General features: G+C 45.2%; 1 protein-coding gene across 1 annotated transcript in view; it reads right to left on the bottom strand.

Moving 5' to 3' along the window:
- The window catches only part of LOC138801082 (glucose-1-phosphate thymidylyltransferase-like), a 61,392-nt gene that overhangs the window by 15,015 nt on the left and 30,670 nt on the right, over nt 1-15,707 (bottom strand). Inside the window, exon 7 of the mRNA XM_069983538.1 lies at nt 9,937-10,005. Within this exon, the coding sequence (XP_069839639.1) occupies nt 9,937-10,005 (69 nt within the window). The remainder of the gene's footprint in view (nt 1-9,936; nt 10,006-15,707) is intronic.

Here is a 15,707-nt window from a genome sequence, read left to right as displayed (position 1 = left end):
TGTATCCACCCTCTCCACGGAGAGGGCAGACAACGGGAATCATTTCCGAGGGTTCGGGTTTGTACGAACCCGACCCGAACCAGGTTCGGACCATCCCTAATCTGATCCATTCCCCCTGTGTCCACATCAGCCCCTCTCTCCTTCCTTCACCCGTATACTGTTCACATTTACTCTTCACATTCCTGAACCCCCGTCCCCTTTCACTCTGCAAGGTGCAGCACGGAAACCGTCCTCATAAGTCACTAAATCATTTACTCTTACAATTCTCCTTGCAGCAGGGGACATTTCTCCCAACCCTGGACTTCCCTCTTTCACTTACAGCTTCTTTTCACCAGGCAGACACCAGTGGCGTAGCTACCATGAAGGCAGGGAAGGCAGTTGCTATGGGGCCCTGCACTGCAGGGGGCCCGGGGGCCCGCCTGGCCTGTCTCCCCTGTCTTCAAGGTAGCTACGCTACTGATGGTTAAGCACCCTGCCAGAGACGCAGAAGGGAGCGTCTGCAATCCCCTCTGTAACACCTCCGCACCTCCCCCTGACACAGGCTCAGAGCGTCCTGCACCAGTGTCCCCCTCTCCACAAGTGGAACAGTCCCGGGATGTTCCGCTAAGCCCCGCCCCCATCGCGGCAAGCCCCGCCCCCATCGCGGCAAGCCCCGCCCCCAGCGCCCACTGCGGGTGGGATATTCGCTCATCGCACATGGCCTGAGGAGGAGACACAGCAGGAAGATGGTAACTATCACTGCCAGCTGGAAGACACTCAGCTTCCCTGGTATCCTGTATAATGGGGTCACCAGCCTCCCTGGCATCCTGTATAATGGGGGTCACTCAGGCTCAGCTTTCCTGGCATCCTGTATAATGGGGGTCACTCAGGCTCAGCTTCCCTGGCATCCTGTATAATGGGGGTCACTCAGGCTCAGCTTCCCTGGCATCCTGTATAATGGGGTCACTCAGGCTCAGCTTCCCTGGCATCCTGTATAATGGGGGTCACTCAGGCTCAGCTTCCCTGGCATCCTGTATAATGGGGGTCACTCAGGCTCAGCTTCCCTGGCATCCTGTATAATGGGGGTCACTCAGGCTCAGCTTCCCTGGCATCCTGTATAATGGGGGTCACTCAGCTTTCCTGGCATCCTGTATAATGGGGGTCACTCAGCTTTCCTGGCATCCTGTATAATGGGGGTCACTCAGGCTCAGCTTCCCTGGCATCCTGTATAATGGGGGTCACTCAGGCTCAGCTTCCCTGGCATCCTGTATAATGGGGGTCACTCAGGCTCAGCTTCCCTGGCATCCTGTATAATGGGGTCACTCAGCTTCCCTGGCATCCTGTATAATGGGGTCACTCAGGCTCAGCTTCCCTGGCATCCTGTATAATGGGGGTCACTCAGGCTCAGCTTCCCTGGCATCTTGTATAATGGGGTCACCAGCTTCCCTGGCATCCTGTATAATGGGGTCACCAGCTTCCCTGGCATCCTGTATAATGGGGTCACTCAGCTTCCCTGACATCCTGTAAAATGGTGTCACACAGCTTCCCTGGCATCCTGTATAATGGGGTCACCAGCTTCCCTGGCATCCTGTATAATGGGGTCACTCAGCTTCCCTGGCATCCTGTATAATGTGGGTCACCAGCTTCCCTGGCATCCTGTATAATGGGGTCACTCAGCTTCCATGGCATCCTGTATAATGGGGTCACTCAGCTTCCCTGGCATCCTGTATAATGGGGGTCACTCAGGCTCAGCTTCCCTGGCATCCTGTATAATGGGGATCGCTCAGCCTCCCTGGCATCCTGTATAATGGGGGTCACTCAGGCTCAGCTTCCCTGGCATCCTGTATAATGGGGGTCACCAGCTTCCCTGGCATCCTGTATAATGGGGGTCACTCAGGCTCAGCTTCCCTGGCATCCTGTATAATGGGTGTCACTCAGGCTCAGCTTCCCTGGCATCCTGTATAATGGGGGTCGCTCAGCCTCCCTGGCATCCTGTATAATGGGGTCACCAGCTTCCCTGGCATCCTGTATAATGGGGTCACCAGCTTCCCTGGCATCCTGTATAATGGGGTCACTCAGCTTCCCTGGCATCCTGTAGAATGGGGGTCACCAGCTTCCCTGGCATCCTGTATAGTGGGGGTCACTCAGGCTCAGCTTCCCTGGCATCCTGTATAATGGGGGTCACTCAGGCTCAGCTTCCCTGGCATCCTGTATAATGGGGGTCACTCAGGCTCAGCTTCCCTGGCATCCTGTATAATGGGGGTCACTCAGCTTCCCTGGCATCCTGTAAAATGGGGTCACCAGCTTCCCTGGCATCCTGTATAATGGGGTCACCAGCTTCCCTGGCATCCTGTATAATGGGGTCACCAGCTTCCCTGGCATCCTGTATAATGGGGTCACTCAGCTTTCCTGGCATCCTGTATAATGGGGTCAGTCAGTCTCCCTGCTATCCTGTATAATGGGGTCAGTCAGCCTCCCTGGTATCCTGTATAATGGGTTCATCCCGCTTCCCTAGCATCTTGTATAGTGGTCAGTATAATGGAGGTCACCCCCTGGACTCAGAGCTGCCCCAACCAGCAGGGACTGATATGTTGGGGGACCCCATACACTTTTTTGCTATGGGGCCCCATGAATCCTAGTTACGCCCCCGCCAATGCATTTCAGATACTACACATACCCTTAGTCAAGACTAACTGACCTGTTACATGTGTGCAATTTATATTTATGAACACTCATTCAGACACATAACAACGTCACCTTTTAGCTATTTTGTTACCAATTGTGTGTTTGACATGTGTAATCAATGTACGGGGTGACGTTATTACGTTCATGAAGGAGTGTTCATGAATATAAACTGCACACATGTAGCAGGTCAGTTAGCCACGACAAAGGGTGTAGTACCTGTAGTACGTGTAGTTCCTGAAATGCATTGGTGTCTGTCTGAGATGTTGGTCCATGGGGCTTTTATGGATCATTAAATAAATCTACACTGAGCACTGAACCTAGCAGTTTCTTTTCTGATATACTATACACTGCGTACCAGGTGTGAGGAGGTGGTGAGCTGGCTACACCCTTTTCGTTTGTAAGAGCAGTGAGACTATGGAACTCTGCCAACTGATGCTGTCATGGCTGACTCATTACACAACTTAAAGTGTCTCTGTCGTGAAATTTTATTTATTTATTTTTTTTTGCAGAAATCAATAGTCCAGGCGATTTTAAGAATCTTTGTCATTGGGTTTATTAGCTGAAAAATACATTTTTATCATGAAAAAGCAGTTTAAAGCTCTCCCTCCTGTTTTCATTGTTCTTCTATTGACAGAGCTAAATAAAAGACCAAAACAGGGCAACAAAGAGTTAAATCTAAAAATACCTCACCCTGTATCTCCTCTGTCACCAGGACCTGCTCTGAGCTCTGATTACAGCTGTCACCCAGCTCTGTGCCTGTAATCCCTTTGTTCTCAACTTTCTGCTGCTGGCTAACTCCCTCCTCCCCCCTCCCCTCTCTATAGGAACAGACAGAGTGTGACTCATGCAACAAGTCACAATTTCCTGATTTTTTGCAGTGGATGGAAAAGAGGAGAGGAGGGGGGAACTGGGAAAAGGCTTTTTAAATGAAGATAATGGCATATTTGGCTAATAAACCCAATTACAAAGTTTCTTAAAATCGCCTGGACTATTGATTTCTGTAAAAAAAAAAAATACAACAGTGACTCTTTATAGGGAGGCCTGGATGCATTTCTTAAAAAATATGAGTTTTGGGTATTAGATTTCTGGTGATAGGATGTTGATCCAGAGAATTATTCTGATTTCCATATTTGGAAATGTAAAAAAGTAAATCTACCCTCCTATGTGGCAATTGGTATCTGCCTCATCAGGGTTTTTTCTTGCCTTCATCTGTATCAACACAGTAAGGTTATAACTTGATGGTACAGTTGAACTTGATGGACTCTTAACTTTTTTTCAGCCTTATCCATTATGTAACTATGTAAATTCAAGATTTATATATTTGTTTTACTTCTATAAAAATGTCTGTTTGTTCTATTTTCTGCCATAAATATCTTTTTGTTATCTATTTTGTTAGTTTAATTCTTGCAGTTCTGTGTTGGATATAGCTGCCAGATGATCGACATTTTATTCTTTATTACTTAGACTGGGTTCACACTGTGTTTTTATGGCTATTTAACTCACAGGAGAAAAGAATAAAAAATGGATTGTAAAAGCGGATGCTGCTGTATGCCATACTGCAGAATCCATTTCCCTTTCACTAACATTAACCCCTTAACGACATCGGGCGTAAACTTACGCCCTCGCGCCCTGGTACTTGGCGCATCAGGGCGTAAATTTACGCCCGATGTTTCCCCGATCGCTGCGTGTTCACACACAGCGGTCGGGGAAGATGGCCTGCTATAAATCATAGCAGGCCATCTTAGCTTCACGGCACGGGGGGTGGTTAACACCCCCCGTGCTTACGATCGCCGCTATAGGCTGATCAATTCAGATCAGCCAATAGCGGCGATCGGAACCTTTCCGGGTCATCGGCGACCCGATGACCCGGAAAAAAATGGCGGTCGGTGCTGTCCGAGGACGGCACCGACCGCCATTACTGTAAAAAGTAATGGTGATCGCCGTGCCACCGGCCCGATCGCCGTGAACGGCCGGCCGGTACCGGCCGGCCATTCACGGCGATCGGGCCGGTGGCACGGCGATCAGAGTCCCACAATATAGTAAATACCTGCCCTGGACCCCTCAGCTAGGTAGCCGAGGGGTCCAGAGCAGGTATTTGTACATTACTCACCTGTCCCGGGCTCCTGATCGGCGTCTTCCGGGTTCGCGGCATCCTCGTCTTCGTTCGGGTCTTCGGCTTCTTCCGTGACGTCACGTTCGGCTTCTCTCGGCTATTTTCGGCTCCAGCGTCGGCTCTTTCCGTATTTTGCGCTCTGCTGCCCTCTAGCGGCTGATATGTGTAATACACTTATCAGCAGCTACAGGGATGTTCAGAATTTTTTAATTTTTTTTTTCAAATTTTTTTTTTTCTATTTTCCGCACCCTATCGCCGCTGAGTGTTGATCAGCATCGCACGAAAGTGCGCTGCTAATCAGCAACTCCTCCTTTTTGGCGTAGGGTGTTTTTTTTCTATATTCTACTGCCACGGTCTGCTTATAAGTGCCGCACATAAGTGCGGCATTTATCAGCAACTCCTTTGTTGGCGTAGGTTTTTTTTTTATACTTACTGTAAAAAAACACGTAAAAAACACTACATTACACCACACTACATTGAATAAAGTTTGACACTACACCACTACATACCCCATATACTAATCCCCGTATAAAGATGGCCCCCTGGGTGTTTTCGGCGTCAGAGGGATACGTTATTATTACCTCCGACACCGAAACAGCCAGTGAGGATGAATGGGGGGTCCTTCGTTCCTCCATTCATCCTCATCATCCTCATCCTCCAGTGACGTGTCTGGGGGTAGTGTAGCGTACGCTGCCCCCCAGACACATCTTTTCCGCCAGTACCGTCCCAATAAGAGATGACGGTATGGAGTGAAATTCTACAAACTCTGTGAGCGTACCTTAGGGTACACTTACAGATTTCGGGTACGTGCACACTGCGGAATGGCGAAGGATAACCCTTCGTGCATTCCACAGCTGGCACCCGCCGGCGGACTGATGCAGGCATGTGTCTCCACCCGTGTCATAGAATCCATTCTATGCACGGGCGGATTCCATCGTCCATCCAAAGAATGAACACGTTGGACGGAGAGCGGAATCCGCCCGTGCATAGAATGGAGTCTATGACACGTGTGGAGACGCGCGCCTGCATCAGTCCGCCGGTGGGTGCCAGCTGTGGAATGCACGAAGGGTTATCTGTCGCGATTCCGCAGTGTGCACGTACCCTTAGAGTGTATGTAGGAAGGGACACCCGAATCCAGCCCCCAGATGCCCCCCCATCCTCGGAGTTAGTGGGAAGATCGTCCGGGAACTGATCTTCCCACTGCTGGATAAAGGTCACCATCTGTACGGGGATAACTTTTATACCAGCACCCCCTCTTCTGGTCCCTCGCTGCCCTGTAGCTTGCGGCACAATCCGTAAATATCAGAAGCAGTAATAGCGCCCTAATATTTAGCAGCCATGGAGCGGACCCAGCGCTTCTGGATATGAGGGACCCCGTATCGCACCAGGACAACATTTTCCAGGTGACGTCCCCCACACTGGAGAAAGGGAGACCCCAGAAGAAGTGCAGAGTGTGGTGTAACAGGGGGATCAGGAAGGACACCATTTACCAGTGTGACACCTGTCCTGATCACCCCGGCCTCTGCATACTGGATCGCTTCAAGGTGCACCACACGTCATTGGGGTTCTACATTATCTAAATTCTGTCCCTTATTCCTATTTCAGGGGTCACGTTGATCCAGGGATTATTCTGATCGCCATTATGGAGTCGGGAAGGAATTTTTCCCCTGTGATGAGGCTACTGTCGTCTGCCTTACGAGGGTTTTTTTTTGCCTTCCTCTGGATCAACACAGGTTGAGTTTGATGGACACCTGTCATTTCCAACCTTATAAACTAATAATTGGCCTAATACCCCCAAATAAATTAGAATTGTCCCTTTTCCCCAGCTAAATAGGTATGGCCGCCATTCCCATTAGAGGATGCCATGATGCAATTACAAAGCCTCTGTGCGGCCAGGACAGTAGAAACCCCCCACAAGTGACCCCATTCTGGAAACTACACCCCATAAGGAATCTAAGAAGGGGGGCAGCGGGGATATGGCCCCCTGGTGACGGCCACATTTGGGACGTGAAAATGAAAAAAATTGTATTTTTTATTTTCTCGGCACATGTTCTACGTAAGTGCCCGTCACCAGTGGGGTCCATATGCTCACTGCACCCCTTGTTGGATTCCTTATGGGGTGTAGTTTCCAGAATGGGGTCACTTGTCGGGGGTTTCTACTGTCCTGGCAGCACAGGAGCTTTGTAATTGCGACATGGCCTCCATCCTCCATTCCAGCCTCTAAATGGCGCTCTGTCCCTTTGGTGACTTGCCCTGTGCCCATATGGCACATTATGTCCACATGTGGGGTATTTTCGTACTCAGGGGAAATTACCCTACACGTTTTGTGTTCATTTTCTTTTTTAACCCCTTGTGGAAATGGAAAAAAATCAAGGCTAGACCAACATTTAGTGTAATTTTTGTAAAATTTTTACTCTAAATCATTAATCTTGCCATGTTTTTTCATTTTCACAAGGGGTTAAAAGATAAAAAAAAAACATTTAATGTGTAGAGCAATTTCCCCTGAGTTTGGAAATACCCCACATGTGGACATAAAGCGCCATGCGGGTGCAGGGTAAGCCTCCGAAGGGAAGAAGCGCCATTTGGTTTTTGAAGGCTGGATTTGGATGGAATGGATTTCGAGGGGCCATGTTGCATTCAAAAGGCCCCTGTGTTGCCAAGACAGTTGAAACCCCCCACAAGTGACCCCATTATGGAAACTGCACCCCTCAAGGAATGTAACAAGGGGTGTAGTGAGCATATGGACCCCACGGGTGACGGACACAAATGTGGAACAATGTGGCGTGAAAATGAAGTATTACATTTTTTACACTATAATGTTGGTTTAGCCTTGAATATATCATTTTCACAAGGGGTTAAAAGAGGAGAAAAAAAACTAAATGTGTAGCGCAATTTCCCCCGAGTCCGTAAATACCCCACATGTGGACATAAAGCGCCATGCGGGTGCAGGGCAAGCCTCCGAAGGGAACGAGCACCATTTCGTTTTTGAAGGCTGGATTTGGATGGAATGGATTTTGAGGGGCCATGTTGCATTCAAAAGGCCTCTGTGTTGCCAAGACAGTTGAAACCCCCCACAAGTGACCCCATTATGGAAACTACACCCCTCAGGGAATGTAACAAGGGGTGTAGTGAGCATATTGACCCCACTGGTGACGGGCACAAATGTGGAACAATGTGGCGTGAAAATGAAATATTACATTTTTTACACTATAATGTTGGTTTAGCCTTGAATTTATCATTTTCACAAGGGGTTAAAAGAGAAAAAAAACACACAATATGTGTAGAGCAATTTCCCCCGAGTCCGTAAATACCCCACATGTGGACATAAAGCGCCATGTGGGCGCAGGGCAAGCCTCCGAAGGGAAGGAGCGCCATTTGGATTTTGGAGGTTGGATTTGGCTAGAATGGATGATGAACGCCATGTCACATTTACAGAGCCCTCCTGCTGCCAAAACACTGGAAACCCCCCACAAGTGACCCCATTCTGGAAACTGCACCCCTCAAGGAATCTAACAAGGGGTGCAGTGAGGATATGGACCCCTTGATGACGGGCACATTTGTGCCATGAAAGTGAAAAAATGAAATTTTTCCCTTTCACGTCACATTGTTCCACATTTGTGCCCGTCACCAGTGGGGTCCATATGCTCACTGTGCCCCTTGTTAGATTCCTTGAGGGGTGTAGTTTCCAGAATGGAATCACTTGTGGGGGGTTTCCAGTGTCTTGGCAGCACGAGGGCTCTGTAAATGCGACATGGCCCTTGAAATCCTTTTCAGTGAAATTCAGCTTCCAAAAGCCAATTGGCGCTCCTTCCCTTTGGAGGCTCGTCCTGCGCCCCCTTGGCACTCTATCGCCACATGTGGGGTATTTCTGTACTCGGGAGAAACTGCGCTACACATTTTTTGTCTTTTTTTGCCTCTTATCCCTTTAAGAAAATGAAAAATTGAAGGCTAGAACAACGTTTTAGTGTAAAAAATAAATTTTTCTTTTTTCACGCCATATTGTTCGGAAAATCTGTGAAGCACCTGTGGGGTCCAGATGCTCACCGCACCCCTTGTTACATTCCTTGAGGGGTGTAGTTTTCTAAATGGTGTCCCTTTAGGGGTGTTTTTTAGGTTTTGACACCCCAGAGCCTCTGCCAACCTGAAGTGGTACAGTCAAAAATGACCAAATATAACGGAGGCGTTGAAATTCACTAGGCGCTCCCTTATATCTGAGGCTTGTGGTTGCGTCAAATAGCGCAATAGGGCCACATATGGGGTATTTCTATAAACTGCAGAAACGGGGCAATAATTATTGGGGTGCATTTCTCTGGTAGTAGGTTTATAATTATGAAAAATATTGGATTACAATAAAATCTCTGCACAGAAAATTAAAATTTTCAAATTCCTTACACACTTGGCTTTTATTTCTGTGACTCCCCTAAAGGGTTTAAACACTTTCTGGATGTGCTTTTGCAGAGTTTGGGGGGTGCAGTTTCTGAAATGGGGTGCTTTGTGGGGCTTTCTAACATACAGGCCCCTCAAATACACTTTAAACCTGAACAGGTCCCTAAAAATATCTGATTTTGAAATTTTACTGAAAATTTGGAAATTTGCTGCTAATGTTTTAAGCTTCCTATCGTCTAAAAAAAATGAAAGATAGTTTAATAAATGCCGCCAACATAAAGTAGACATGTTGCTAATGCTATTTAATATATAATTTATGTGGTATAACCACTTTCTGTATACGCAAAGAAGTTTCAAAGTTGGAAAAATGCATTTTTTCACATTTTTTCACCTTATTTGGGTTTTTTTCATAAAGATTTGTTATGAGTATCGACTCCAATTTACCAGAAATGTAAAGTACAATATGTCACGAGAAAACAATCTCAGAATCAGCCGGATAGGTAAAAGCATCCCGAAGTTATTAATGACTAAAGTGACACTGGTCATATTCATAAAATTTGTCTCTGTCATTAAGGCCATTTCAGGCTCTGTCCTTAAGGGGTTAAGGGGAAAAAAAGGATCAGAATGGACTTTTCTTTACATACCCCAAAATGTGGTTGACCCCCTTTTTTTTTTTTACTCTGTTAAAGGTAAATGTACAGAAACAGTGAGAGCCCAGCCTTGCAGAACATCATTCCTGAATCACGCTTTCTTAGCAGTCAAACAAATCTCACCTTTTTCTCATTCAGAAATTCCTTTACACGTGGTACTGTGTGTTTAGAAAAGATATAGAAGCACGGACACTGAAACATAAATAATATAAATTAATTATATGAAATATACTGAATATAAATGGAAATATAATGAAATTATTAGTTACTTGATAGATTTCTATAAGACATATTAGTTGGAATAAGGCCCATTAGTGATAACTAATAGATAAAAATTAGTACTGAGCAAACTTCATGAAAGTGTCCAGGTTTGGCATCTTCTCCGAACCCGAACGCTCGGCATTAATCTCTCGCAAGTTGGATGCAACCCTAGGAATCTGGGAAAACCTGGATACAGCCATGGCAATGGGTTCATTTACACAAAGATTATCTGACAGATTATCTGACAAAGATTTGAAGCCAAAGCCAGTAATGGATTTGAAAAGAGGAGAAATCTCAGGCTTTCCTGTATGACCTGATCTCTGTTTTATAGTCTGTTTCTGGCTTTGGCTTTAACCCCTTAACGACCACAGACACATATTTACGTCCTGCGGTCGTTAAGGGAGTTCAGAGCGGGGCCGCACGGTCCTGGGTGCCGCATGTAGCCCGGGACCGTAGCTATTAGCGTGCACGGTCCAATCGCCGTGCCCGCTAATCAGGTAATCAGATGCAGCTGTCAAAGTTGACAGCTGCATCTGATTACCTTCCGGAGCCATTCCCTGGTGTCTAGTGGGGTGGATCGCTCCTCCGGGACGTTGTCCTGCAGGAGCGATCCACACACCCTTTATCGTCCGGGGTCTGCGCCAGGGCCGTCTTAACCATTGGTCATGGTAGGCGGCTGCCCGGGGGCCCATGCGTCCTAGGGGGCCCCTGCCCTGTGTCATATTCCCTGGCCCTTTAACTGGGAGTGCTCCTGATCAGCGCTAGTAGATAGGGGCTGTGCACAGCTCGCTCTTGTGGCCGGAAGCTGCATTCTGCTTCCGGTCACTAGAGGTCTCTCTCACCCCCTGCATTCCCGTGCGGAGCAGGAGAGTGACGTCACCAGCAGAGCCCTGAGAGGAAGGAGAAGCTGGAGGCCTGAAGCACAAAGCCTGAGTGAGTATGTGCTGATACCAGAGAGGGGAGGCTAGCTGGCAGGGAAGGTGTTAATCATGGGAGTGCTCTCTGCAGGGATGCAGACAGGGTCGTGGGTGAACTGGTAAACAGGGAGGGGGAGGGATCGGGGGTGTAACTCCTCTGAGTGTGTATATATCTCCATTCAGTGTATACAGCAGTGTATTATATACTTATCCTCCTCCTGAGTGTGTATATATATCTCCATTCAGTGTATACAGCAGTGTATTATATACTTATCCTCCTCCTGAGTGTGTATATATATCTCCATTCAGTGTATACAGCAGTGTATTATATACTTATCCTCCTCCTGAGCGTGTATATATATCTCCATTCAGTGTATACAGCAGTGTATTATATACTTATCCTCCTCCTGAGCGTGTATATATATCTCCATTCAGTGTATACAGCAGTGTATTATATACTTATCCTCCTCCTGAGCGTGTATATATATCTCCATTCAGTGTATACAGCAGTGTATTATATACTTATCCTCCTCCTGAGCGTGTATATATATCTCCATTCAGTGTATACAGCAGTGTATTATATACTTATCCTCCTCCTGAGCGTGTATATATATCTCCATTCAGTGTATACAGCAGTGTATTATATACTTATCCTCCTCCTGAGCGTGTATATATATCTCCATTCAGTGTATACAGCAGTGTATTATATACTTATCCTCCTCCTGAGCGTGTATATATATCTCCATTCAGTGTATACAGCAGTGTATTATATACTTATCCTCCTCCTGAGCGTGTATATATATCTCCATTCAGTGTATACAGCAGTGTATTATATACTTATCCTCCTCCTGAGCGTGTGTATATATCTCCATTCAGTGTATACAGCAGTGTATTATATACTTATCCTCCTCCTGAGCGTGTGTATATATCTCCATTCAGTGTATACAGCAGTGTATTATATACTTATCCTCCTCCTGAGCGTGTGTATATATCTCCATTCAGTGTATACAGCAGTGTATTATATACTTATCCTCCTCCTGAGCGTGTGTATATATCTCCATTCAGTGTATACAGCAGTGTATTATATACTTATCCTCCTCCTGAGCGTGTATATATATCTCCATTCAGTGTATACAGCAGTGTATTATATACTTATCCTCCTCCTGAGCGTGTATATATATCTCCATTCAGTGTATACAGCAGTGTATTATATACTTATCCTCCTCCTGAGCGTGTATATATATCTCCATTCAGTGTATACAGCAGTGTATTATATACTTATCCTCCTCCTGAGCGTGTATATATATCTCCATTCAGTGTATACAGCAATGTATTATATACTTATCCTCCTCCTGAGCGTGTATATATATCTCCATTCAGTGTATACAGCAGTGTATTATATACTTATCCTCCTCCTGAGCGTGTATATATATCTCCATTCAGTGTATACAGCAATGTATTATATACTTATCCTCCTCCTGAGTGTGTGTATATATATCTCCATTCAGTGTATACAGCAGTGTATTATATACTTATCCTTCACCTATCACTCCATTGTTGTCTCCCTGTATGTATACTGTATAATACAATATACAGGGAAACAACATGGTTCATATATAGAGAAGGGCAAAACAACATGGTTCATATATAATAGTCATGTTGTTGCCCCTCTGTATATATGAGACATGTTGTTGCCCCTCTGTATATATGAGACATGTTGTTGCCCCTCTGTATATATGAGACATGTTGTTGCCCCTCTGTATATATGAAACATGTTGTTTTGCCCTTCTCTATATATGAACCATGTTGTTTTGCCCTTCTCTATATATGAACCATGTTGTTTCCCTGTATATTGTATTATACAGTATACATACAGGGAGACAACATGGTTCTCATATATAATAGTCATGTTGTTGCCCCTCTGTATATATGAGACATGTTGTTTTGCCCTTCTCTATATATAAGCCATGTTGTTTCCCTGTATATTGTATTATACAGTATACATACAGGGAGACAACATGGTTCTCATATATAATAGTCATGTTGTTGCCCCTCTGTATATATGAGACATGTTGTTTTGCCCTTCTCTATATATAAGCCTTGTTGTTTCCCTGTATACTGTATAATACAGTATACACAGACTCCCTGTATTATACAGTATACAGGGAGACAACATGGCGTATATGCAGAGGGACAGCAACATGTCTCATATATAGAGAGGGGCACCAATATATATTAATTAGGCTTTTACCCACCACCTGTATACCCCACATATACCTGTACCCCCCATATATATATTTGTACACATATATCACTATTATAGGCTATATAACCACCTACCTACTGCTCCACCCTTATACCTGTATCTATATGGTAGATAAATAGGTGGTAAGGTATATTGCCTGTAATAGTGATATACTGTATGTGTGCAACATATATAACAATCACTATTATGGGCAATATACAGTGGTGCCTTGGATTACGAGCATAATTCGTTCCAGGACCGTGCTTGTAATCCAAATCACTCTTAAACCAAAGCAAATTTTCCCATAAGAAATTATAGAAATGCAGACAATTGGTTCCACACCCAAAAAATAATGATTTATTATTCTGAATAACATGTAAAACAGATGAAACAAACATATTGTGATATTATAAGTTACTGTACAGTAATGGAGCGGATGGGAAACACAAGGGCTTGACAGAGACTGCAGGGAGTATGAAGGAATGAGCAGGACAGATGGGGGCACATACATGCAGCACTCTCTGTCCGGGGAGAGAGGGGTTACAGCTATGGAGAGATTACCCCCCCCACAGTCCTGTCCCCTGATGTAGGCCCCAGCCTGAAGTGGATCTGCTATGATTTGGCAGGTGAGGGAGACTTCCTGGGTCAGAGTACAGAGCTGTAGACCCCGCTATTCAGACCATGTCCCTCCTCCACCCGCCCTCCCACCCAATACAGGGAGCTCTTAAACCAAAACAATGCTCTTAAACCAAGTCACAGTTTTGAAAAACTGTGAGCTCTTAAACCAAGTTACTCTTAAACCAAGGTACCACTGTACCTTACCAGATAAGAGGGGCAGCGGCCGCTAGGGGGGGGGGGGTTAATTCGCACCTCTGCCCAGGGGCCCATAATGCTGTTAAGACGGCCCTGGTCTGCGCCGTAACGGTGCTGATCCCGGCTCGGCATTCGGTTGCTTTCGGTGCCTATCTCATTGATCTATGCTGTATATCTATACAGCATAGATCGTAATGAGAGATTAGTGTGCTTATACTAGAAGTCCCCCATGAGGGCTTCTAGTATAAGTGTAAAAAAAAAAAGTGTTGTTATTAATGAAAAAGCCCCCTCCCCTAATAAAAGTTTGAATCACCCCATCTTTCCCCATGTTATAAATAAAAATAAATAAATAAACATGTTTGGTATCGCCGTGTGCGTAATCGCCCGAACTATTAATTTATCACATCACGGTAATCTCTCACGGTAAATGGCATAAGCGCCCAAAAAAACCCAAAGTGCAAAACTGCGCATTTTTTGTCGCATTAAATACAGAAAAATTGTAATAAAAAGCGATCAAAAAGTCGCATATGCGCAATCAAGGTACTGATAGAAAGAACACATCATGGTGCAAAAATGACACCTCACACAGCTCCATAGACCAAAGGATAAGCATGGGAATGGAGCGATTTTAAGGAACATATTGTTGTTAACAATGGTTTGAATTTTTTACAAGCCATCACATAACATAAAAGTTATACATGTACATATTGTTGTAATCGTAAAGACTTGCCGGACATATATAACAAGTCAGTTTTACCCCAGGGAGAATGGCGTAAAAACAAATACCCCCCAAATAAACAAAATGCGGGGTTTTTTTTCAAGTTCACCACACATTTATTTTTTTCCTGCTTTTGCAGTGTTCTTTATGAAAAAAAACAGCCTGTCTTTGCAAAGTACAATTAGTGGCGCAAAAAATAAGGGCTCATGTGGGTTTCTAGGTGAAAAATTGCAAGTGCTATGGCCTTTTAAGCATAAGGAGGAAAAAAGGAAAACGCAAAAAAATAAATTTGCCCGGTCCTTAACGGGTTAAAGGGGTTATCCAGTGCTACAAAAACATGGCCACTTTTCCCCCTTTTGTTGTCTCTAGTTCAGGTGTGGTTTGCAATTAAGCTCCATTTACTTCAATGGAATGGAGTTTCAAAACCCCACCCAAACTAGAGACAACAGTAGGGGGAAAGTGGCCATGTTTTTGTAGCGCTGGATAATCCCTTTAAATCTTTGGCAGATAATCTGTCAGATAATGTTTCTGTGTAAATGGACCCTTAGTCCACACAATGTTTTTCCTGTCCGTTTAAAATATGTCCATCATTTCGCTGTTTGGCAACCCAGCTGTTGGCTGTTGGTATATTATTCTAGTTAAGGTGGGCTAATTGGCCTTTGGGTGTGTCTTTAATGAAAAACTTGAATTTAATAGTAAAAAGGGTGAAAATACAAAAAACGGTGTGTGAACATCCGCTGTTTGCAATAGGTGTCCGAAAAGAATTGACTTGATCATTATTTTGACGTCCACGCAGAGAACGTCCGTCATTTTATACACTGTGTGCATTGGACATCTGTCACTGCATTGAAGTCAATTACATTGCAATAACAGATGTCTTTCCCCATCAACATGACGGCACCATGGAGAGAGCGGGCAGGTATACAACCCACACTACTTC

This window comes from Dendropsophus ebraccatus, chromosome 9 (genome assembly GCF_027789765.1).
Source record: "Dendropsophus ebraccatus isolate aDenEbr1 chromosome 9, aDenEbr1.pat, whole genome shotgun sequence".
In the NCBI taxonomy this organism is placed as follows: Eukaryota; Metazoa; Chordata; class Amphibia; order Anura; family Hylidae; genus Dendropsophus; species Dendropsophus ebraccatus.
This window is presented reverse-complemented; position numbering and strand designations above follow the sequence as displayed.